Source organism: Ranitomeya imitator, chromosome 7 (genome assembly GCF_032444005.1).
Source record: "Ranitomeya imitator isolate aRanImi1 chromosome 7, aRanImi1.pri, whole genome shotgun sequence".
In the NCBI taxonomy this organism is placed as follows: Eukaryota; Metazoa; Chordata; class Amphibia; order Anura; family Dendrobatidae; genus Ranitomeya; species Ranitomeya imitator.
Window position 1 is genome coordinate 215,305,679 of NC_091288.1, and position 26,272 is coordinate 215,331,950.

The following is a 26,272-nucleotide window of genomic DNA, read 5'->3' on the forward strand; positions in this document are numbered from 1 at the left end:
AGACCCTGTAGAGGCCTGTCTCATGTCAGAGAAATGCAGTGAAAATCCTCTGACAATGGCGGCTGTCTGCTGCCTTCCCTTCTATCTCCCTGTGGCAGGGCTCAGACCCTGTAGAGGCCTGTCTCCTGTCAGAAAAATGCAGTGAAAATCCTCTCACAATGGCGGCTGTCCAGTGCCTTCCCTTCTATCTCCCTGTGGCAGGGCTCAGACCCTGTAGAGGCCTGTCTCATGTCAGAGAAATGCAGTGAAAATCCTCTCACAATGGCGGCTGTCTGCTGCCTTCCCTTCGATCTCCCTGTGGCAGGGCTCAGATCCCTGTAGAGGCATGTCTCCTGTCAGAAAAATGCAGTGAAAATCCTCTCACAATGGCGGCTGTCTGCTGCCTTCCCTTCTATCTCCCTGTGGCAGGCTCAGACCCTGTAGAGGCCTGTCTCCTGTCAGAAAAATGCAGTGAAAATCCTCTGACAATGGCGGCTGTCTGCTGCCTTCCCTTCTATCTCCCTGTGGCAGGCTCAGACCCTGTAGAGGCCTGTCTCCTGTCAGAAAAATGCAGTGAAAATCCTCTCACAATGGCGGCTGTCTGCTGCCTTCCCTTCTATCTCCCTGTGGCAGGGCTCAGATCCCTGTAGAGGCCTGTCTCCTGTCAGAGAAATGCAGTGAAAATCCACTCACAATGGCGGCTGTCCGCTGCCTTCCCTTCTATCTCCCTGTGGCAGGCTCAGACCCTGTAGAGGCTTGCCTCCTGTCAGAGTCTCACAATGGCGGCTGTCCGCTGCCTTCCCTTCTATCTCCCTGTGGCAGGCTCAGATCCCTGTACAGGCCGATCTCCTGTCAGAGTCTCACAATGGCGGCTGTCCGCTGCCTTCCCTTCTATCTCCCTGTGGCAGGCTCAAACCCTGTAGAGGCCTGTCTCCTGTCAGAAAAATGCAGTGAAAATCCTCTCACAATGGCGGCTGTCCAGTGCCTTCCCTTCTATCTCCCTGTGGCAGGGCTCAGACCCTGTAGAGGCCTGTCTCATGTCAGAGAAATGCAGTGAAAATCCTCTCACAATGGCGGCTGTCTGCTGCCTTCCCTTCGATCTCCCTGTGGCAGGGCTCAGATCCCTGTAGAGGCATGTCTCCTGTCAGAAAAATGCAGTGAAAATCCTCTCACAATGGCGGCTGTCTGCTGCCTTCCCTTCTATCTCCCTGTGGCAGGCTCAGACCCTGTAGAGGCCTGTCTCCTGTCAGAAAAATGCAGTGAAAATCCTCTCACAATGGCGGCTGTCTGCTGCCTTCCCTTCTATCTCCCTGTGGCAGGCTCAAACCCTGTAGAGGCCTGTCTCCTGTCAGAAAAATGCAGTGAAAATCCTCTCACAATGGCGGCTGTCTGCTGCCTTCCCTTCTATCTCCCTGTGGCAGGCTCAAACCCTGTAGAGGCCTGTCTCCTGTCAGAAAAATGCAGTGAAAATCCTCTCACAATGGCGGCTGTCTGCTGCCTTCCCTTCTATCTCCCTGTGGCAGGCTCAAACCCTGTAGAGGCCTGTCTCCTGTCAGAAAAATGCAGTGAAAATCCTCTCACAATGGCGGCTGTCTGCTGCCTTCCCTTCTATCTCCCTGTGGCAGGCTCAAACCCTGTAGAGGCCTGTCTCATGTCAGAGAAATGCAGTGAAAATCCTCTCACAATGGCGGCTGTCTGCTGCCTTCCCTTCTATCTCCCTGTGGCAGGGCTCAGATCCCTGTAGAGGCCTGTCTCCTGTCAGAGAAATGCAGTGAAAATCCACTCACAATGGCGGCTGTCCGCTGCCTTCCCTTCTATCTCCCTGTGGCAGGCTCAGACCCTGTAGAGGCTTGCCTCCTGTCAGAGTCTCACAATGGCGGCTGTCCGCTGCCTTCCCTTCTATCTCCCTGTGGCAGGCTCAGATCCCTGTACAGGCCGATCTCCTGTCAGAGTCTCACAATGGCGGCTGTCCGCTGCCTTCCCTTCTATCTCCCTGTGGCAGGCTCAGATCCCTGTACAGGCCGATCTCCTGTCAGAGTCTCACAATGGCAGCTGTCCGCTGTCTTCCCTTCTATCTCCCTGTGGCAGGCTCAGACCCTGTAGAGGCTTGTCTCCTGTCAGAGTCTCACAATGGCGGCTGTCCGCTGCCTTCCCTTCTATCTCCCTGCGGCAGGGCTCACATCCCTGTACAGGCCGGTCTCCTGTCAGAGTCTCACACACCAGTCCTTGCTGCCATCAGCATCCTTTTCTGACTGACTCAAATCTAAAGGTACCGTCACACTAGACGATATCGCTAGCGATCCGTGACGTTGCAGCGTCCTCGCTAGCGATATCGTCCAGTGTGACAGGCAGCAGCGATCAGGCCCCTGCTGTGCTGTCGCTGGTCGGGGAAGAAAGTCCAGAACTTTATTTCGTCGCTGGACCCCCCGCAGACATCGCTGAATCGGCGTGTGTGACACCGATTCAGCGATGTCTTCACTGGTAACCAGGGTAAACATCGGGTAACTAAGCGCAGGGCCGCGCTTAGTAACCCGATGTTTACCCTGGTTACCATCCTAAAAGTAAAAAAAACAAACACTACATACTTACCTACAGCCGTCTGTCCTCCAGCGCTGTGCTCTGCACTCCTCCTGCTCTGGCTGTGAGCGTCGGTCAGCCGGAAAGCAGAGCGGTGACGTCACCGCTCTGCTTTCAGGCCGCTGTGCTCACAGCCAGAGCAGGAGGAGTGCAGAGCACAGCGCTGGAGGACAGACGGCTGTAGGTAAGTATGTGGTGTTTGTTTTTTTTTACTTTTAGGATGGTAACCAGGGTAAACATCGGGTTACTAAGCGCGGCCCTGCGCTTAGTTACCCGATGTTTACCCTGGTTACCAGCATTGTTGGTCGCTGGAGAGCGGTCTGTATGACAGCTCTCCAGCGACCAAACAGCGACGCTGCAGCGATCCGGATCGTTGTCGGTATCGCTGCAGCGTCGCTAAGTGTGACGGTACCTTTACTGCCTCATAACAGTTAGCTACTCCCCACAACAAGTGACTTTCCGAGAAGCAGCCATTATTTGTCAATACTCCTTCCCATAAAACTCACTAAAACCTTTACTGATGTTGTCCCTGTAAGAACATTAACAATTAAGTAAGACGAGCAAAGAAATGGGAATAACCACATACATTGAAAATGCAGAAATAACGTAATGACAAAAATACTTCTATCTCAGAAACTTTATGTGATAGAGCAAAACTAAACATATTTTTGGAATCAGCACATCAAACTCCATAAAACAGACATATTACCTTTGCTGATGATTTTTTTGTGTTGACCAGTGATTATCAGCCAAAAAGATAATCCATCACCCCGGCTGTTCATCCTGAGCTGCCTGGTTCACCAGCAGAATGCAGGGTGGCAGTGAGGACTGACAGCAGCATAAGGATATTCAGCTTCATGTAAAAATGCAGAGTAATGGCAGCAAATGGACTGGTCGTCTGGTCACCGGCTGCTCCATCAGCAGTCATTTTATATCTAACAAGTAAGGGGATTATGTAATAAAAGAGGGCACTGTAAATCACCAAAATAATAAGAATACACTATGTAAGAGACAGCACTGCACATAACAGTAGAGAAAGCTATATAATAAGGGACGGCACCATATACAGTACAGACAAAAGTTTGGACACACCTTCTCATTTCAAGATTTTTCTGTATTTTCATGACAATGAAAATTGTACATTCACACTGAAGGCATCAAAACTATGAATTAACACATGTGGAATTATATACTTAACAAAAAAGTGTGAAACAACTGAAATTATGTCTTATATTCTAGGTTCTTCAAAGTAGCCACCTTTTGCTTTGATGACTGCTTTGCACACTCTTGGCATTCTCTTGATGAGCTTCAAGAGGTAGTCACCGGGAATGATCTTCCAACAATCTTTAAGGAGTTCCCAGAGATGCTTAGCACTTGTTGGCCCTTTTGCCTTCACTCTGCGGTCCAGCTCACCCCAAACCATCTCGATTGGGTTCAGGTCTGGTGACTGTGGAGGCCAGGTCATCTGGCGTAGCACCCCATCACTCTCCTTCTTGGTCAAATAGCCCTTGCACAGCCTGGAAGTGTGTTTGGGGTCAATGTCCTGCAGTGCACGACGCTAGTGTGAAAGTAGCCTTACCTGTTCGGCTTTGTGCACACGGAATATATGGAAGGTTTTACAGTACAGGAAAAGTGAATGAGATCCCTGAAGTCTTGTTCACATGCTGATTATTTTTTCCTTGCAGATTTGCAGCAGATTAAAATCTGCATAATGTAAATTCTGGCAACGTATTTCACCCGTAGTAATGGAGGAAAATATGTAACAAAAGCATGGCAAAAATGTGGAAAAAAAAATGTATTTTACGCAACCTTCTTCCTGTGAACACATTAAGATATGCAGCAGAATTTTCTCCTGAAAATCCAGAACGTGTGCACATAGCCTTAATCCCTGTCCTGTGTCCCCATCATTCACTATAAGTCCTTGATAGCGTCATAATGATTTAGGGGTGGGAGAAGACGCCACCAGGTACTGAGCATTCTCCGCCACCTCCCAATTCATTACAAGTCCCTGACAGCATCTCCTCCCACCTTTCAGTTTATTATAAAGGGTCCTATGCACCTTATTGCCTCCTCTCCCAATCCACAATAAATTTTAAGTCCCCGATAGCAGCACAATGAATTGTGAGATGGGGGAGGATGCTATCAGGAGCTTAACACCCTCCTACACCACCCAATTCATTTTACATCCATATCTAACATCCTATTCCCCTCCTCCTGTTCGTGGGTCCATTATAAGTCCCCCTTCCTCCCATCCCAATTCCCCACATCAATCATTGTCCTATCTCTGCCCTCTCCACCACCCCCATCATTGTCCTCTCCACCACCCCATCATTGCCCTCCCCACCACCTCCATCATTGCCCTCCCCACCACCCCTATCATTGTTCTCCCCATCACCTCCATCATTGCCCTCTCCACCATTGTCCTCTTCACCACCTCCCTCATTGCCTTCTCCCCCACCACCCCATCATTGCCCTTTCCACCATTTCTATCATTGCTCTCTCCCCCACCACAACCATGATTTCTCTTTCAACCACCTGTCATTGCCTTCTACTCCAACCAAGCCCATTATTGCACTCCCCATCACCCCCATCATTGCCTTCTCCACACAAACACACACACCTCTCCACAAGTTCCCTGCAGCATCTTCGACGCCGGCAGTTTTCTCTCTGACACAGACGTGCACTGAATGCTGACATCATCCAGCCGCGCTGCTGCTGATCCCTGCAGCTCCGCTCCGATGCCATTTTCTCCTGTAGGTAATGGAGCTGCAAGGATCGTTCCCTGCCCACCTCAAATGAGGGCAATCTGGCTAGGGCCCCCCGGGGGCTTTGAGGCCGGATTATCAGGCCAGATTGCCCTCAGTGTTAAGGTACCTTCACACTAAGCGACGCTGCAGCGATACCGACAACGATCTGGATCGCTGCAGCGTCGCTGTTTGGTCGCTGGAGAGCTGTCACACAGACCGCTCTCCAGCGACCAACGATGCCGGTAACCAGGGTAAACATCGGGTTACTTATTTCAAGATCTCTGCAGGGGCGGACATACCGCATGTGCAGCCAGTGCGTCAGCACCAGGGCCCTGAGGTGGAAGGGGGCCCCTGCAGGGCGGCTAAAGGTACCGTCACACTAGACGATATCGCTAGCGATCCGTGACGTTGCAGCGTCCTCGCTAGCGATATCGTCCAGTGTGACAGGCAGCAGCGATCAGGCCCCTGCTGTGATGTCGCTGGTCGGGGAAGAGAGTCCAGAACTTTGTTTCGTCGCTGGATCTCCCGCTGACATCGCTGAATTGGCGTGTGTGACGCCGATTCAGCGATGTCTTTGCTGGTAACCAGGGTAAACATCGGGTTACTAAGCGCAGGGCCGCGCTTAGTAACCCGATGTTTACCCTGGTTACCATCGTTAAAAAAAACAAAAAAAAAAAAAAAAAACAACCAGTACATACTTACCTACCGCTGTCTGTCCTCGGCGCTCTGCTTCTCTGGTCTGGCTGTGAGCGCCGGGCAGCCGGAAAGCAGAGCGGTGACGTCACCGCTCTGCTTTCCGGCCGCTGTGCTCACAGTCAGTGCAGGAGGAGTGCAGAGAAGCAGTTTGTCAGTTTCACCCTTCTGTGACTTCGTCCCCGGCCACACGCCAGTTGTGGCGACGGATCCTCGTAACTGTGAACATGGTTTATTTAATAGGAAGTAAAAGCATTAAACCAGTAATGACCTGAAGTCTGTGTGTTGTATTCCTTCGTGTCAGTCTTAAAGGGAGTTGTCGCACCGACCTGACAGGAAATCAGGTGCAAGAGTATACAGCAGTGTGAACAGCGCCGTAGTGCAATGGCCGCCACTCCATTCACAGATCTGCTAATCACTATACTGTTCCCCTCCGGGGGGCGCCGACACCAGAACACATCACCCTCCGGCGTCCATACTTGGCCTTGTTACCCATAGCAACCAATGCTCATTTTTAAAGGTTGCTAGTGACACTAATGGATCCGTGGCCTTGTATTTCCCCAGAAACCATCATCCCCTTACAATTCACACACTAATGTCAGAGTTCAGAAATTGTTTTATTAGACAAAATTTATAGAAACCTGGAGACCTGCGGTCCCGGGCGTTTCACAGTAATGGTCCCTAAAACTAGGACAGACAGTGTATAGCAGCCAATCAGGTTACAGCTTTTATCTTCTACATGGAGTCTCAGGAGTGAGAGCCGGGTTTTGATTGGTTGCTACGGTCAGAATACTTCCTCCCACCTGTCTCCATGCACTAGCTTTTCTAAAGCAGCCCCAATGTTTCAGTCTTTCCTCCACCACATGTCACAAATGCCTTCACAAGTCCTTAAACGCCTCCTTGTTCTCCTCCATCCATGGTTGGAAGGTCTTGGCTTTGGGGTTGAGCTTTAAGGTGATGTCCACGTCCCGGTCGGGCTTCGTGATGTAGAAGCGGAACATGTTGGCCAGCTCCGCCGCTCCGGGGAAGTCGAGCTTCTCGTACGCTTCAGGGGTGATCTGTGGGCAAAATACACACAAGGGACATTAACGCACAGGCCTCATTACAAGCTACTGCTCTCTGGTATCAGTCATGTTAGGCAGGCGAGATGGTCACGTGACATGAGATGCAACTAAGTGAGCAGAATTGTAAATGCAGCTCTGGTTGTGAGCGGGTGACCACCACCACCCTGTGCCCAACGAGTATAAAGCACGGGATGGCTGCCTTGTAATGCCCAGACTACACTGTGGCGGCCATTATGGTGGTGTCATATTTGAGGGGGAGAAGCCGCTGATCTCACCTTGGCGTCTTTGATGTCCTTGCCGGTCACTTTGGACATTATGGCCGCATATTGCTCCACCTCCAGCTTCTCCGTGCTCAGTCCGATGTTCTTGCCCACGTATTCTGATGGCGACTTCAGGATGCTGACCACCACGCCGCCCAGATCTTTGACGGACATCCCATCCAGGGGAACATCACCCATCGGGAGGGCTGGAAAGATAAGGAGTCGTTAAACGGGAGCAGACTGCAACAAACCCTCAGCTGTAGAACATTACATCCAGAGATTTCAACTATGGATGTAGACAAGCATACCAATCACTGACAGCTAGCAGAGATCATGAAACTTTTTTTTTTTTTTTTTTTTTTTTAATTCATTATGCTCCAGAGCTGCATTCTGTTGATCTGCATGATAATACTTTGCACCAACAGGGGGCAGTAACGTGCTGAGTGACTGGCATTAGAAGATTCCTTGTGCAGATCTGAAGGCAGCGCTTCAGGGAGACACAACGAGGACCTCTGTGCAGCCATTACAAGGGTCCACTCAGTCTTCATAGGCCCCTGAACAGAAGTCCTGCATGGAGGAGGCCTCCCCATAAGATATCATAGAGTCAGATAGTGGAGGTCCATCTGTTGGGACCCTCAGCATTCGAGCATGGAGGGTTCTGGTCCCCCTTAGAGGAGCAGTTGAATACGCGCCCTCCTGCTCCATTCACAGCGAGGACCCCAGTAGTTGTAGAGTCAGGAAGAAGTTGTCCCTGTCAGCATTTTTTTTTGCCCATAAGCTCAGTGTAAGGCGTCAATCAGACAGACGATTTTCACGTACGAGGGGAGGGAGCCTGATTATTCTGAGAGGGTGGTACGTGGGGCCACATACGATTGTCAGGGCAATTTGTCCCCCCCATTGATTTGCATGGTGGATATTGATTCCCTACACATAGTAATTGTACATTTATGAGATTTTCCACTGACCACTTGGTCAATGAAGCATTGTGGACATGGCAATGGCCCCAACACGAGTCATCTGTGAAGGCCAGCGATGGCACTCAAGGCCTAAAACAGACTCTACTTAACCTCACTGGGTCCAGTGCTGACTGCGTCTTTGCTGCTGTGGTGACATTATAACAGCACTGCAGCCAATCACTGAGCTCAGCGGTTCGTACCGTCTACTTTGGCCCAGCTCAGTGATTGGCTGCAGCACCGATGTTGTGACACTGGAACCAGGGATGGAGAAGGCTCAGTTCAAAATGGTTTGTGGGTAGAAAGAGGCTGAAAGAGTCGTCCACTTCCTGTATTATTGGTGCCTTGTTACAGCAGCCATTTTGGGCGTCCCCTCTATAAAGCTTTGAGGACCTGTCCCACATTAATGACAAGTGACGGAACGTTCCTTGTACCTAGCGAGTAGCCATCACCGTCCTTGTTCTTCTGGGGCCTGAAGAAGGTCAGCAGGTTCTCGTAGTAACTGGGAAGCCTCACGCTGGTCATGGGGACCCCGATCTCATGGAAATATTCCTCAATTTCTCCTTTTCCATCAAAATGCAGCACCTCCAGCTTTCCTTCTGTCAGTTTCTTCACATTCTCCAGTCCGCTGAAGACCACGATCTCCAGGGCGAGACGCTTGGACAGATCTGCAATCAGTTTACCCTGGAGAAATTTATAAAGGGGTTATAAGGATCCAGAGCAGCACTCCTTACATGAGCCAGGAGGCCCAGGATGAATCCCACATCATGCGACAGTCTAGTAATGGCGCCGTTACCTGTGTGATCTCTTTTTCCTTGTTGAAATGCTCCCAAAAGTTGGTGACCAGGAACGCCCCATACGCCCCGCTCAGGGCGGCCTCCAGACTCTTCTCATCATCCAGATCCGCGGACACGACCTCCGCTCCGGCCTCCTTTAGCTTCACAGCTGCCGGTTTGGTGGTGTCCCGAGTCACCGCCCTGACCTCAAAGGTGCCATCATCCAGGAGAGCGGCAGCGACGGATCCGCCCTGAGCTCCTGGGAGAGAAAGCACAAGACATGGCGGACATTAGCACCACGGCCAAACATCGGCAAACAGCGCCATCCAGAAGGTTGGGAAAGCCGAGGGACCACCCTGTAACTATTCACCATCAGTCCGGAGTATAGCGGGACCACCCTGTAACTATTCACCATCAGTCCTGAGTATAGCGGGACCACCCTGTAACTATTCACCATCAGTCCGGAGTACATCAGGACCACCCTGTAACTATCCACCATCAGTCCGGAGTACATCAGGACCACCCTGTAAATATTCACCATCAGTCCGGAGTATAGCGGGACCACCCTGTAACTATTCACCATCAGTCCTGAGTATAGCGGGACCACCCTGTAACTATTCACCATCAGTCCGGAGTATACCGGGACCACCCTGTAACTGTTCACCATCAGTCCGGATTATAGCGGGACCACCCTGTAACTATCCACCATCAGTCCTGAGTATAGCGGGACCACCCTGTAACTATCCACCATCAGTCCTGAGTATAGCGGGACCACCCTGTAACTATTCACCATCAGTCCGGAGTATACCGGGACCACCCCTGCTTACCGAAACAGACACAAGGGGGCGCTCCAGCACCTCTTTCCTGGAGATAAAGCAGTTTGAACAGGAACCCGCCAGCCATTATGGGTGCGGGTGACATTTTTCAGATGTTTTCAACTAAATTATAATTTGTGACATTTTGAAATGTGGCAGAAGGAAAAAAAAAAAAAAAAAAAAAAAAAAAAAAAACCAACACAAGAATAAGCAGGCATCACTTTTCTGTGTTCATTGCTCAACTCCTAAGCAACAAATAAAACTTACCGATTTCAGTAAGGACGTTCACATTCTCATATGTTGAAGTGGGAAAAATATCTAAAAACCTGAAACCAACGTGTGTGCGACCGGCCATGGACCTCACAACGCAAGATTGGCAAAAGCAGCGACAGGCTGCATTATTATATTTTTATTTTTTTTTACATCCTACATTAGAACATTTTGGAACGCGCCATCCTGGTTTATTAATCAGCGACTTTAGTGAGATAATTAACACTCACCCAAACGGGCGTTCCGTCACTGGAGAAGATTATCCCCAAACGGGAACCTGTGAGTTCAGGGAGCGTCACTGCATAAGAAGTTATAATCGCCGGCTCAGGAAGAAACCGAACCTCCCTAAACTGATTATTATTTAGAATATTTCACGTAAAACTTATATTGTCATGTCCTAGCAAGTGGTTTTTTTTTTTTTATTAAAGGTTTTAAGAGGAAATCTGGGACAATTTTTATTCATAGAATGACCGGCTATAATTCTATACGTTAAAAAAAAAAAAAAAAAAAAAGAACTTTAAATTTTCAAAATACTATCCAAGGCTTGTATCTACTGGAAATTGAGAAAATATATATATATATGTGTGTTTTTTCACTGTCCCTCTTCCTTCCCATTATGGCTGATAATATTTAACACATGACAGTTACATATACACTTGTGTTTGTTTCTTACTTCCAAAGCTTTGCTAACTTTTAACCAGAAGGCCCCCATAGCCGGGAGAAGAGGGGGCTCCCTTCCCATTAACCACCTAGTTGCCAGTTCCTGACTGCAGCATCTGCAGGGTACCTGATGCCAGCCCTGCTGGACCCGGGGCAGTAGGAGCCAGCTGTGGGGCACAGCCGACACCCGCTGCACTTTACCTTCCGGAGGACAGGAAATATATACACAGACTACAACTCAAGGGTTAAACAGTGGGGTCCCGACTCCCCTCCATAGTAAACCCCCCCATAACGAGGAGCTGCACAATATAAAGCTGCTTCTAGGTTCCCCATCCCAGGACTAGTGGTGACAATGCTGGGAGTTGTAGTCCAGCAGAGCCCCACTGCCTGTACATAGGGTGGGCGACCTATGGGATGTATACAGCAGTCACAGGATCAGCCACCGCCGCCTGCAAGGGAAAGTTCCCCAAACTCCAGCACTTTCCTCCTCCCCCGCACTCACCTGTGGCTCCAAACACCACAATGACTTTCTTGTCGGCCATGTCTGCTGTGCACTGGATGTCTGTGCGGGTATACAGCCCAGAGCGGAATATATACCGGAGCCCGGACCCCTCCCCACCCTGGGCTGAGGCCAAGTGTCATAATGACTCAGCACTACACACAACAGTCAGCCCCTCATCCCAAGACCCTCTAATAACACCCTCACTATGTCCGCCGGGCAGTCAGCACTGAGCAGACAGTCACACTATTATCAGCCAAGAAGGAAATTCCATCACCCCGGCTGTTCATCCTGAGCCTCCTAGTTCACCAGCAGAATGCAGGACTGACAGGAATATTCAGCTTCATGTATAAACGCAGAATAATGGCAGGAAATATGATTACAAGATCTTGAAATAATGAGGGATATTAATGACAGATTACCAATGTTGTTGTGGTTTTTTATACATTTAAAGGGGAATTCCACTGAAATTAACAGGAGGTGGCCGGTTCTATTTCCAGGACTCTCGCTGGTGGATGTTGATTGGGTGAATGTCTGCGGCAGCCAATCAGCGCTCGGCTTGCAGCGGCCATTGTGAACGTGGCTCAGTATCAGGATCCGTGGCTCGCAGGACTCCTCTTTCTATGGACGATCCGTGCCCTGAAGGCGCACAGAATCCGATCCCATGACCCGGGCGGCGGCGGCCGTGTAATCCCAGTATTGAAGTGCGGTTTATAATCCCGCTGCACATAATAGGCCGCGTGGTGGAGTAATCCTCCGCAGCCGCCGCCTCATAGCGATCACAAAACTTGAGGTCAGAAGCCCTCTCATTAGCGTAGCTACAAGAGGCAGAGGCTGCTGTCAGTACGGGCCCCACGCTCTGAGGGGCCCACCTGGAACTACACTACATTTAACTATATTGATGTGCGTAGCTACATTCAATGGCAGAAAAAAAGACACGATCTCCCTGCACTGTCACGCGGCCGCTACAGAGAGTGCATTATACTGTATGGAGGTCTATGGGGAGTGTATGATACTGTCTGGAGGTCTATGGGGAGTGCATTATACTGTATGGAGGTCTATGGGGAGTGTATGATACTGTCTGGAGGTCTATGGGGAGTGCATGATACTGTATGGAGGTCTATGGGGAGTGCATTATACTATATGGAGGTCTATGGGGAGTGTATGATACTGTATGGAGGTCTATGGGGAGTGTATGATACTGTATGGAGGTCTATGGGGAGTGCATTATACTGTATGGAGGTCTATGGGGAGTGCATGATACTGTATGGAGGCCTATGGGGAGTGTATGATACTGTATGGAGGTCTATGGGGAGTGCATATTACTGTATGGAGGTCTATGGGGAGTGCATTATACTATATGGAGGTCTATGAGGAGTGCATTATACTATATGGAGGTCTATGGGGAGTGTATGATACTGTATGGATTGCTATGGGGAGTGCATGATACTGTATGGAGGTCTATGGGGAGTGCATGATACTGTATGGAAGTCTATGGGGAGTGCATTATACTATATGGAGGTCTATGGGGAGTGTATGATACTGTATGGAGGTCTATGGGGAGTGCATTATACTGTATGGAGGTCTATGGGGAGTGCATTATACTGTATGGAGGACTAAGGGGAGTGTATGATACTGTATGGATTACTATGGGTAGTGCATTATACTGTATGGAGGTCTATGGGGAGTGCATGATACTGTATGGAAGTCTATGGGGAGTGCATTATACTATATGGAGGTCTATGGGGAGTGTATGATACTGTATGGAGGTCTATGGGGAGTCCATTATACTGTATGGAGGTCTATGGGGAGTGCATTATACTGTATGGAGGTCTATATATATACCTTATACCAAGGAAGGTGACGGGCACAAGGGGGCATTCTTTGAGTCTGGAGGAGAGAAGGTTTTTCCACCAACATAGAAGAGGATTCTTTACTGTTAGGGCAGTGAGAATCTGGAATTGCTTGCCTGAGGAGGTGGTGATGGCGAACTCAGTCGAGGGGTTCAAGAGAGGCCTGGATGTCTTCCTGGAGCAGAACAATATTGTATCATACAATTATTAGGTTCTGTAGAAGGACGTAGATCTGGGGATTTATTATGATGGAATATAGGCTGAACTGGATGGACAAATGTCTTTTTTCGGCCTTACTAACTATGTTACTATGTTACTATGGGGAGTGCATTATACTGTATGGAGGTCTATCGGGAGTGCATTATACTGTATGGAGGTCTATGGGGAGTGCATTATACTGTATGGATTAATAAGGGGAGTGTATGATACTGTATGGATTACTATGGGTAGTGCATTATACTGTATGGAGGTGTATGGGGAGTGCATTATACTGTAAGTAAGAGGTCTATAGGGAGTGCATTATACTGTATGGATTACTAAGGGGAGTGTATGATACTGTATGGATTACTATGGGTAGTGCATTATACTGTATGGAGGTCTATGGGGTGTGCATGATACTGTATGGAGTTCTATGGGGAGTGCATTATACTGTATGGAGGTCTATGGGGAGTGCATTATACTATATGGGGAGTGCATTATACTGTATGGAGGTCTATGGGGAGTGCATTATACTGTATGGATTACTAAGGGGAGTGTATGATACTGTATGGATTACTATGGGTAGTGCATTATACTGTATGGAGGTCTATGGGGAGTGCATGATACTGTATGGAGTTCTATGGGGAGTGCATCATATTGTATGGAGGTCTATGGGGAGTGCATTATACTATATGGGGAGTGCATTATACTTTATGGAGGTCTATGGGGAGTGCATGATACTGTATGGAGGTCTATGGGGAGTGCATTATACTGTATGGATTATTATGGGGAGTGTATTATACTGTCTGGAGGTCTATGGGGAGTGCATTATACTGTATGGATGTCTATGGGTAGTGCATTATACTGTATGGAGGACTATGGGTAGTGCATTATACTGTATGGAGGTCTATGGGGAGTGCATTATACTGTATGGAGGTCTATGGGTAGTGCATTATACTGTATGGAGGTCTATGGGGAGTGCATTATACTGTATGGATGTCTATGGGTAGTGCATTATACTGTATGGAGGTCTATGGGGAGTGCATTATACTGTATGGAGGTCTATGGGGAGTGCAGTATTGAGGTATCAGGAGCAGTAATAGGGACACATACGGCAGCAGAGGCTCAGTATTGAGGTATCAGGAGCAGTAATAGGGACACATACGGCAGCAGCGGCTCAGTATTGGGGTATCAGGGGCAGTAATAGGGACACATACGGCAGCAGCGGCTCAGTATTGGGGTATCAGGGGCAGTAATAGGGACACATACGGCAGCAGAGGCTCAGTATTGGGGTATCAGGGGCAGTAATAGGGACACATACGGCAGCAGTGGCTCAGTATTGGGGTATCAGGTGTAGTAATAGGGACACATACGGCAGCAGCGGCTCAGTATTGGGGTATTAGGGGCAGTAATAGGGACACATACGGCAGCAGCGGCTCAGTATTGGGGTATCAGGGGCAGTAATAGGGACACATACGGCAGCAGAGGCTCAGTATTGGGGTATCAGGTGTAGTAATAGGGACACATACGGCAGCAGCGGCTCAGTATTGGGTATTAGGTGTAGTAATAGGGACACATACGGCAGCAGCGGCTCAGTATTGGGGTATCAGGTGCAGTAATAGGGACACATACGGCAGCAGAGGCTCAGTATTGGGGTATCAGGTGTAGTAATAGGGACACATACGGCAGCAGCGGCTCAGTATTGGGTATCAGGTGTAGTAATAGGGACACATACGGCAGCAGCGGCTCAGTATTGGGGTATCAGGTGTAGTAATAGGGACATATACGGCAGCAGTGGCTCAGTATTGGGGTATCAGGTGTAGTAATAGGGACACATACGGCAGCAGCGGCTCAGTATTGGGTATCAGGTGCAGTAATAGGGACACATACGGCAGCAGAGGCTCAGTATTGGGGTATCAGGTGCAGTAATAGGGACACATACGGCAGCAGAGGCTCAGTATTGGGATATCAGGTGCAGTAATAGGGACACATACGGCAGCAGAGGCTCAGTATTGGGGTATCAGGTGTAGTAATAGGGACACATACGGCAGCAGCGGCTCAGTATTGGGGTATCAGGTGCAGTAATAGGGACACATACGGCAGCAGAGGCTCAGTATTGGGGTATCAGGTGTAGTAATAGGGACACATACGGCAGCAGCGGCTCAGTATTGGGGTATCAGGGGCAGTAATAGGGACACATACGGCAGCAGCGGCTCAGTATTGGGGTATCAGGTGCAGTAATAGGGACACATACGGCAGCAGCGGCTCAGTATTGGGTATCAGGTGCAGTAATAGGGACACATACGGCAGCAGCGGCTCAGTATTGGGTATCAGGTGCAGTAATAGGGACACATACGGCAGCAGAGGCTCAGTATTGGGGTATCAGGGGCAGTAATAGGGACACATACGGCAGCAGCGGCTCAGTATTGGGGTATCAGGGGCAGTAATAGGGACACATACGGCAGCAGCGGCTCAGTATTGGGTATCAGGTGTAGTAATAGGGACACATACGGCAGCAGCGGCTCAGTATTGGGTATCAGGTGCAGTAATAGGGACACATACGGCAGCAGAGGCTCAGTATTGGGGTATCAGGTGCAGTAATAGGGTCACATACGGCAGCAGAGGCTCAGTATTGGGTATCAGGTGCAGTAATAGGGACACATACGGCAGCAGAGGCTCAGTATTGGGGTATCAGGTGTAGTAATAGGGACACATACGGCAGCAGCGGCTCAGTATTGGGGTATCAGGTGCAGTAATAGGGACACATACGGCAGCAGAGGCTCAGTATTGGGGTATCAGGTGTAGTAATAGGGACACATATGGCAGCAGCGGCTCAGTATTGGGGTATCAGGTGCAGTAATAGGGTCACATACGGCAGCAGAGGCTCAGTATTGGAGTATCAGGTGCAGTAATAGGGTCACATACGGCAGCAGCGGCTCAGTATTGGGGTATCAGGTGCAGTAATAGGGACACATACGGCAGCAGAGGCTCAGTATTGGGGTATTAGGTGCAGTAATAGTGACACGTACGGCAGCAGCGGCTCAGTATTGGGGTATCAGGTGCAGTAATAGGGACACATACGGCAGCAGCGGCTCAGTATTGGGTATCAGGTGCAGTAATAGGGACACATACGGCAGCAGAGGCTCAGTATTGGGGTATCAGGTGCAGTAATAGGGTCACATACGGCAGCAGCGGCTCAGTATTGGGGTATCAGGTGCAGTAATAGGGACACATACGGCAGCAGCGGCTCAGTATTGGGGTATCAGGTGCAGTAATAGGGACACATACGGCAGCAGCGGCTCAGTATTGGGGTTTCAGGTGCAGTAATAGGGACACATATGGCAGCAGTGGCTCAGTATTGGGGTATCAGGGGCAGTAATAGGGACACATACGGCAGCAGCGGCTCAGTATTGGGGTATCAGGTGCAGTAATAGGGACACATACGGCAGCAGCGGATCAGTATTGGGTATCAGGTGCAGTAATAGGGACACATACGGCAGCAGCGGCTCAGTATTGGGTATCAGGTGCAGTAATAGGGACACATACGGCAGCAGAGGCTCAGTATTGGGGTATCAGGGACAGTAATAGGGACACATACGGCAGCAGAGGCTCAGTATTGGGGTATCAGGGGCAGTAATAGGGACACATACGGCAGCAGCGGCTCAGTATTAGGGTATCAGCAGGACGAGGAGTTTGTGCAGGCTGGTAGTAGATGGTGATGGGGCTGGAGTATGAGAAGTGAAATGTGTCTTTGTTGTATTCTCTGCAGACGAGTCGTTACTGGAAGAAGTTGTCATGTCGGTCTGGGCCAGATGGAAAAGACGGGAAAAGTGAATGATTCCATCAGAAAGGATGTCAGCGGTACGTCACCATCTGTAACTGTGCTGTGATCTCTTATATGTTCTGTAGGGCTGGTATCTACCACTGACCATATGGCGGTAATATCCATGTTGGTCTTTGTAAAGAGGTTTATTTTAGTAAGGCTACTTTCACACATCAGTTTTTTTGCGTCAGGCTCAATCCGGCGAATTTTGGAAAAAACGTATCCGTCGCAAATTGTAAAAAACAGAGAGAGAGATAAGAAGAATGGAAAATGCTACTGAGCATGCTCAATTGAAAAAAAAAAACGGAATCCGTTGCCGGATTCAGCCATTTGGCACATCCGGCGCCTATAGGCTTCCATTATAGCAAACGCCGGATGCCGCCGGATCCATCGCTGTCCGTTTTCTCCGGCCGCCGGAAAACAAATTTTCAACGAATCCGGCGAAAAATGGATGAAACGTGAGACTATCCGTCAAAATCCATCGCTAATACAAGTCTATGAGAAAAAAAAAACAGATCCGGCGGCAACTTTTGCCGGATCCGTTTTTTTCAAAATTCGCCGGATTGAGCCTGACGGAAAAAACTGATGTGTGAAAGTAGCCTAACAGTGCGGTCATCAGCTGACGCTCCCCCGAACCAAAACTCCCTAGCTACACCTCTTCTTTACCTAACTGAGCTCGTATAACACCTGGAGGAAAATTAGAGTTTCCTAATGTAAAGGTGACACTTCCCAGAAGGCAAAACACTGAACCAGAAGGGAATTCTGGGAGATCGGTGATTACTGCTTTCAAGTCGGCAGAATTATGATTGCAGCTCTGAAGTATAAACTACATTTTTTCCCTCTACAAAGCTGGGGACTAAATGTGCATCCAGTGGGTAGGGGGCTGAGATCACCTCTATTCTGGGGACTTCCCATTGTCCAGTTTTATAATTCGGCATTATAGTAGGAGAACTCCCTGCCCCATCACACACTATAAGGTCCATACATGACTGTCACCATATGTGACTATTCACCCTGCGGGGGAAGCGCTCTGTAATGTCCGTGTCATCCTCACTCAGCACAACAGGAATATCCGGCTGAAAATGTCATCTGGGTGACTGCTGACAAGAAGAAGAGGGTGAAAGGTGTCTGTCCGGGTCACAGAGCGAAGGACGTGCACCTGAAGACCCTGGAGGAGCAGAGAGCCGTCCCTGCCCGACACTGACTCTGTAAGCCATATCTGATGAGATGGCACTATGACATCACTATGACATCACTGGGCCATCACTTCATCGCACCCCCTGCGGCAGAAGATGGGAGAGGAGCACAAAACAGGAGAATACAATTGTTAGGAAGCAAAAGGGGGAATATTACTACTGTATGAGCACAAAGGAGGCAGCATTACTATACTGAGAGGTCCAACGGGGGACACTATTAGAATTAGAGAGGAATCTAAGGGTCATTATTTCTGTGTGAAGACACACTATTAGAATGTGGAGAAACAATAGGGACACTTTACAGTGTGGCGACACTATTACTGTGTCAGCTCCATGCATACCCAAATACATGCCAATAGTCTGCATCCACCACTAGGGGGAGCTCCCTGTATACAGAGATACATGATAAGATCCTGTCTGCATCCACCACTAGGGGGAGCTCCCTGTATACAGAGATACATGATAAGATCCTGTCTGCAGCCACCACTAGGGGGAGCTCCCTGTATACAGAGATACATGATAAGATCCTGTCTGCAGCCACCACTAGGGGGAGCTCCATGTATACAGAGATACATGATAAGATCCTGTCTGCAGTCACCACTAGGGGGAGCTCCCTGTATACAGAGATATATGATAAGATCCTGTCTGCAGCCACCACTAGGGGGAGCTCCCTGTATACAGAGATATATGATAAGATCCTGTCTGCAGCCACCACTAGGGGGAGCTCCCTGTATACAGAGATATATGATAAGATCCTGTCTGCAGCCACCACTAGGGGGAGCTCCCTGTATACAGAGATACATGATAAGATCCTGTCTGCAGCCACCACTAGGGGGAGCTCCCTGTATACAGAGATACATGATAAGATCCTGTCTGCAGTCACCACTAGGGGAAGCTCCCTGTATACAGAGATACATGATAAGATCCTGTCTGCAGCCACCACTAGGGGAAGCTCCCTGTATACAGAGATACATGATAAGATCCTGTCTGCAGCCACCACTAGGGGGAGCTCCCTGTATACAGAGATACATGATAAGATCCTTTCTGCAGTCACCACTAGGGGAAGCTCCCTGTATACAGAGATACATGATAAGATCCTGTCTGCAGCCACCACTAGGGGGAGCTCCCTGTATACAGAGATACATGATAAGATCCTGTCTGCAGCCACCACTAGGGGGAGCTCCCTGTATACAGAGATACATGATAAGATCCTGTCTGCAGCCACCACTAGGGGGAGCTCCCTGTATACAGAGATACATGATAAGATCCTTTCTGCAGTCACCACTAGGGGAAGCTCCCTGTATACAGAGATACATGATAAGATCCTGTCTGCAGCCACCACTAGGGGGAGCTCCCTGTATACAGAGATACATGATAAGATCCTGTCTGCAGCCACCACTAGGGGGAGCTCCCTGTATACAGAGATACATGATAAGATCCTGTCTGCAGCCACCACTAGGGGAAGCTCCCTGTATACAGAGATACATGATAAGATCCTGTCTGTAGCCACCACTAGGGGGAGCTCCCTGTATACAGAGATACATGATAAGATCCTGTCTGCAGTCACCACTAGGGGGAGCTCCCTGTATACAGAGATATATGATAAGATCCTGTCTGCAGCCACCACTAGGGGGAGCTCCCTGTATACAGAGATACATGATAAGATCCTGTCTGCAGTCACCACTAGGGGAAGCTCCCTGTATACAGAGATACATGATAAGATCCTGTCTGCAGCCACGACTAGGGGGAGCTCCCTGTATACAGAGATATATGATAAGATCCTGTCTGCAGTCACCACTAGGGAGAGCTCCCTGTATACAGAGATATATGATAATATCCTGTCTGTAGCCACCACTAGGGGGAGCGCCCTGTATACAGAGATACATGATAAGATCCTGTCTGCAGCCACCACTAGGGGGAGCTCCCTGTATACAGAGATACATGATAAGATCCTGTCTGCAGCCACCACTAGGGGGAGCTCCCTGTATACAGAGATACATGATAAGATCCTGTCTTCAGTCACCACTAGGGGGAGCTCCCTGTATACAGAGATACATGATAAGATCCTGTCTGTAGTCACCACTAGGGGGAGCTCCCTGTATACAGAGATACATGATAAGATCATGTCTGCAGCCACCACTAGGGGGAGCTCCCTGTATACAGAGATCCATGATAAGATCCTGTCTGCAGTCACCACTAGGGAGAGCTCCCTGTATACAGAGATATATGATAATATCCTGTCTGCAGCCACCACTAGGGGGAGCTCCCTGTATACAGAGATATATGATAATATCCTGTCTGTAGCCACCACTAGGGGGAGCTCCCTGAATACAGAGATATATGATAATATCCTGTCTGTAGCCACCACTAGGGGGAGCTCCCTGTATACAGAGATACATGATAAGATCCTGTCTGCAGTCACCACTAGGGGGAGCTCCCTGTATACAGAGATATATGATAAGATCCTGTCTGCAGTCACCACTAGGGAGAGCTCCCTGTATACAGAGATACAGTATATGATAATATCCTGTCTGTAGCCACCACTAGGGGGAGCTCCCTGTATACAGAGATATATGATAATATCCTGTCTGTAGCCACCACTAGGGGGAGCTCCCTGTATACAGAGATACATGATAAGATCCTGTCTGCAGTCACCACTAGGGGGAGCTCCCTGTATACAGAGATATATGATAATATCCTGTCTGTAGCCACCACTAGGGAGAGCTCCCTGTATACAGAGATATATGATAATATCCTGTCTGTAGCCACCACTAGGCGGAGCTCCCTGAATACAGAGATACATGATAAGATCCTGTCTGCAGTCACCACTAGGGGGAGCTCCCTGTATACAGAGATACATGATAAGATCCTGTCTGCAGTCACCACTAGGGGGAGCTCCCTGTATGCAGAGATATATGATAATATCCTGTCTGTAGCCACCACTAGGGGGAGCTCCCTGTATACAGAGATACATGATAAGATCCGGTCTGCAGCCACCACTAGGGGGAGCTCCCTGTATACAGAGATACATGATAAGATCCTGTCTGCAGCCACCACTAGGGGGAGCTCCCTGTATACAGAGATACATGATAAGATCCTGTCTGCAGCCACCACTAGTGGGAGCTCCCTGTATACAGAGATACATGATAAGATCCTGTCTGCAGTCACCACTAGGGGGAGCTCCCTGTATACAGAGATACATGATAAGATCCTGTCTGCAGCCACCACTAGTGGGAGCTCCCTGTATACAGAGATACATGATAAGATCCTGTCTGCAGCCACGACTAGGGGAAGCTCCCTGTATACAGAGATATATGATAAGATCCTGTCTGCAGTCACCACTAGGGAGAGCTCCCTGTATACAGAGATACATGATAAGATCCTGTCTGCAGTCACCACTAGGGGGAGCTCCCTGTATACAGAGATATATGATAAGATCCTGTCTGCAGTCACCACTAGGGAGAGCTCCCTGTATACAGAGATATATGATAATATCCTGTCTGCAGTCACCACTAGGGGGAGCTCCCTGTATACAGAGATACATGATAAGATCCTGTCTGCAGTCACCACTAGGGGGAGCTCCCTGTATACAGAGATACATGATAAGATCCTGTCTGCAGTCACCACTAGGGGGAGCTCCCTGTATGCAGAGATATATGATAATATCCTGTCTGTAGCCACCACTAGGGGGAGCTCCCTGTATACAGAGATACATGATAAGATCCTGTCTGCAGTCACCACTAGGGGGAGCTCCCTGTATGCAGAGATATATGATAATATCCTGTCTGTAGCCACCACTAGGGGGAGCTCCCTGTATACAGAGATACATGATAAGATCCGGTCTGCAGCCACCACTAGGGGGAGCTCCCTGTATACAGAGATACATGATAAGATCCTGTCTGCAGCCACCACTAGTGGGAGCTCCCTGTATACAGAGATACATGATAAGATCCTGTCTGCAGCCACGACTAGGGGAAGCTCCCTGTATACAGAGATATATGATAAGATCCTGTCTGCAGTCACCACTAGGGAGAGCTCCCTGTATACAGAGATATATGATAAGATCCTGTCTGCAGTCACCACTAGGGGGAGCTCCCTGTATACAGAGATACATGATAAGATCCTGTCTGCAGTCACCACTAGGGGGAGCTCCCTGTATACAGAGATACATGATAAGATCCTGTCTGCAGCCACCACTAGGAGGACCTTCCTGTATACAGAGATACATGATAAGATCCTGTCTGCAGTCACCACTAGGGGGAGCTCCCTGTTTCCAGGATACATGATAACATTGTGTCTGCAGCCACCACTAGGGGGAGCTCCCTGTATACAGAGATACATGATAACATTGTGTCTGCAGCCACCACTAGGGGGAGCACACTCTCAGTAGAAGCACAGTAGGAATTGAGCTCCCTTTAGAGGTGGTTCCATGTACTGTAGTTACATTTTACCCACGAGGGGAATTTAGAGCTATGTATCAATAAAATTGAGGTCAGACGTCTTATCTAGTTTAACATCAGCATAGAATTATTCAACACACACTAAATTAGGTGAGGAAACTTAAAATTATAGCTCTTTTTCATTAGGAAATATTTTGCGCACTAATATTGCAGCTTCAGCAGCAGAGCTCCCCCTCTATAGAGACTTGTAGAGGTCAGCTGTCAGCGACTAGGCGGTGGTGTGCATGTAATTCTTTTCAGGTAAGTAGCCGTAGATGTCAATAGTAATATTACTCTTTACAGATTGCCCTCTAGTGGCAGAAATATGTTATTGCAATCTTTACAACTACAAATTTTTAATACCGATTTTTTAAAATTTATTTTACTTGCTATAGCGGATCATCTTCCACAGCGCTTTACACACATCATCATCACTGTCCCTTTTGTTGGCATCATACTATGTGTGGGGGTTGTGGTAGCATCATTCTTCATGTATGTAGAGGGGCTGTAGAAGCAATCATGTAGTGGGCAGAACTGAAGGGGATCCTCAGGCTTCAGTTTTTAACAGACAGTTCAATATTTCACACTAAGGGCTCATACTCATTTGTGCGAGAAACGGACGAGTGCAATCCGATAAAAAAAAAAAAATTGGATTGCTCTCGGACCAATGTTATTCAATAGGTGACATCTCATACAGAGCAATACAGAGCTAGATAGCAGAAAAGCCGGTAATTCAATTGCACCTATTCTGGCACTTGGCCTCTCTCTTCCCATTCCCGTGTAGAGGTGGAATATGGGGCAATAAGGGGTTAATGTCACCTTGCTATTGTAAGGCGACATTAAGCCTGGTTAGTAATGCAGAGGCGTCAATGAGACACCTATCCATTATTAAGCCACTAGTCTGAAAGGGTTAAAAGAAAACACACATTGATTTCATTAAAATAGTTAATTTTTAACCACATAGGGTTTTATTATCTTTATTGTATGCTCAATCCACCTGAAGACCCTCGTTCTGAAAAAAAAAAATCCAAAATAAAAAAACAACAATATCCCATACCTGTCCGCCGTACAGTCATGTTCTATGCTGTAAATCCATCTGAAGGGGTTAAATACAGTTACAACCAGGAGCGCTGCTAATGCGACTGCTCCCGGCTGTAAAAGACTGGCGATTGAATGATATGTAAGGGGCGGAGCTTCAGAGACTAGCGGTGCCGTCATCGAAGCCCCGCCCCTTGGCAGCATTAACTCAGATGAACTGTAGCATGTGAAAGTTTTGGAATATTTTCCCACACTAAAGTTCATATGAGTTTATGAGACTTTCCCTGAGATAAAGCTAATGCGAAACGCGCGTCGGGGTCCAACTGTGCCGCCTACAGACTGTTCATAAGGTTTGTTCCACCATCCCAGCACTTGCTATTCTTCGCACATTTAGATATTTATCTTGGCCGCTGCATTTGTTAGCAATTACCAGCACTCTGCTATAAATATAATCTCTATATGGTAAGGCAGTTTGCCTACCACAATTTGTATGACACTTTTTTGCTCATTTTTTCATTGTATACACTTTAAAAAAAAAATAATAATTTTCGCTGCTACCTTGTTTGTACAACATATTTGTAATTGTCTTACACTTGATACTGGTGAGTAAGGCTTACCCATATTTATGCAAACATTTGTTAGTGGTACTCTTCGTAAATGATTTATTTGGTCAGACACTGTTAGTTTTCTTGAAGTGTGGTGGACTATTTAGCACTAGCCAATATTTTCTTATTTTCTGGGCATTCATGTGTAGGTGGTTAGTTTTGCAACTATGTCCCTGTCTATTTTTATGTATTTTATTTATGTACTTTAAATAAAAATTATTTTAATTTTGGTATATGCTTTCCATTTTTTTTTTTTTTAGGTTATATTTTGGTTGGAAGTGCCAACACACCTAGGCCATTTTCTTTTAGGTTTATTCTGGTCGATACACAGCCGATAGTCCTTCTGAATAGACTGTTACAATTTGAATTATGGCAAGAATAAAGCAGCCAAGTAAAGAAAAACGAGTGGCCATCATTACTTTAAAAAATGAAGGTCAGTCAGTCCGAAAAATTGGGCAAACTTTGAATATGTCCCCAAGTGCAGTTGCAGAAACCATCAAGCGCTACAAAGAAACTGGCTCACATGAGGACAGCCCCAGGAAAGGAAGACCAAGAGTCACCTCTGCTTCTGAGGATAAGTTTATCCGAGTCACCAGCCTCAGAAATCGCAGGTTAACAGCAGCTCAGATTAGAGCCCAGGTCAATGCCACACAGAGTTCTAGCAGCAGACACATCTCTACAACAACTGTTAAGAGGAGACTTTGTGCAGCAGGCCTTCATGGTAAAATAGCTGCCAGGAAACCACTGCTGAAGACAGGCAACAAGCAGAAGAGACTCGTTTGGGCTAAAGAACACAAGGAATGGACATTAGACCAGTGGAAATCTGTGCTTTGGTCTGATGAGTCCAAATTTGAGATCTTTGGTTCCAACCACCGTGTCTTTGTGCGACGCAGAAAAGGTGAACGGATGGACTCTACATGCCTGGTTCCCACCGTGAAGCACGGAGGAGGAGGTGTGATGGTGTGGGGGGGGGCTTTGCTGGTGACACTGTTGGGGATTTATTCAAAATTGAAGGCATACTGAACCAGCATGACTACCACAGCATCTTGCAGCAGCATGCTATTCCATCCGGTTTGCATTTAGTTGGACCATCATTTATTTTTCAACAGGACAATGACCCCAAACACACCTGCAGGCTGTGTAAGGGCTATTTGACCAAGAAGGAGAGTGATGGGGGCTACGCCAGATGACCTGGCCTCCACAGTCACCAGACCTGAACCCAATCGAGATGGTTTGGGGTGAGCTGGACCGCAGAGTGAAGGCAAAAGGGCCAACAAGTGCTAAGCATCTCTGGGAACTCCTTCAAGATTGTTGGAAGACCATTCCCGGTAACTACCTCTTGAAGCTCATCAAGAGAATGCCAAGAGTGTGCAAAGCAGTCATCAAAGCAAAAGGTGGCTACTTTGAAGAACCTAGAATATAAGACATAATTTCAGTTGTTTGACACTTTTTTGTTAAGTATATAATTCCACATGTGTTAATTCATAGTTTTGATGCCTTCAGTGTGAAGGTACAATTTTCATAGTCATCAAAATACAGAAAAATCTTTAAATGAGAAGGTGTGTCCAAACTTTTGGTCTGTACTAGTATATATATATATATTTTTTTTTTGAAGAATATTTTGTTGTTAAACGATGTGTAAATGTCAGAGAACTGCTGTATGTAAAAGCTCATGGTAAAAATCGCACTGCACACAGATGTCACGATAAAAAAAAAAATATATAAGCATTGACATCACATGACAATCGCATGTTTTACCTCTGTTTTTTCAGTCCGGACATCAGACTCCCCCCCCCCCCCCCTCACAAATGGGAATGAGCCCTAATA

The 26,272-nt window shown here is 48.0% G+C and overlaps 1 protein-coding gene across 1 annotated transcript; it reads right to left on the reverse strand.

Annotated features, from left to right (window-relative positions):
- Window positions 1-6,594: 6,594 nt before the first annotated feature.
- On the reverse strand, window positions 6,595-11,538 carry LOC138645467 (nmrA-like family domain-containing protein 1). The gene is made up of 5 exons (XM_069734811.1): window positions 11,297-11,538; window positions 9,070-9,308; window positions 8,708-8,957; window positions 7,336-7,526; window positions 6,595-7,054 (listed from the first exon to the last, which is right to left on the reverse strand). The coding sequence occupies exons 1-5, from the start codon at window positions 11,334-11,336 to the stop codon at window positions 6,875-6,877; spliced, it is 900 nt and encodes a 299-aa protein (XP_069590912.1). The 5' UTR covers window positions 11,337-11,538; the 3' UTR covers window positions 6,595-6,874.
- Between the last annotated feature and the right edge of the window lie 14,734 nt (window positions 11,539-26,272).

Coding starts and splice junctions, on each gene's coding strand:
- LOC138645467 (XM_069734811.1), bottom strand. CDS start 11,336: ATGGCCGACAAGAAAGTCATTGTGGTGTTTGGAGCCACAG. Junction 9,309..11,296: donor TGTGGTGTTTGGAGCCACAG/GTGAGTGCGGGG, acceptor TTTCTCTCCCAG/GAGCTCAGGGCGGATCCGTC. Junction 8,958..9,069: donor AGGAAAAAGAGATCACACAG/GTAACGGCGCCA, acceptor AAATTTCTCCAG/GGTAAACTGATTGCAGATCT.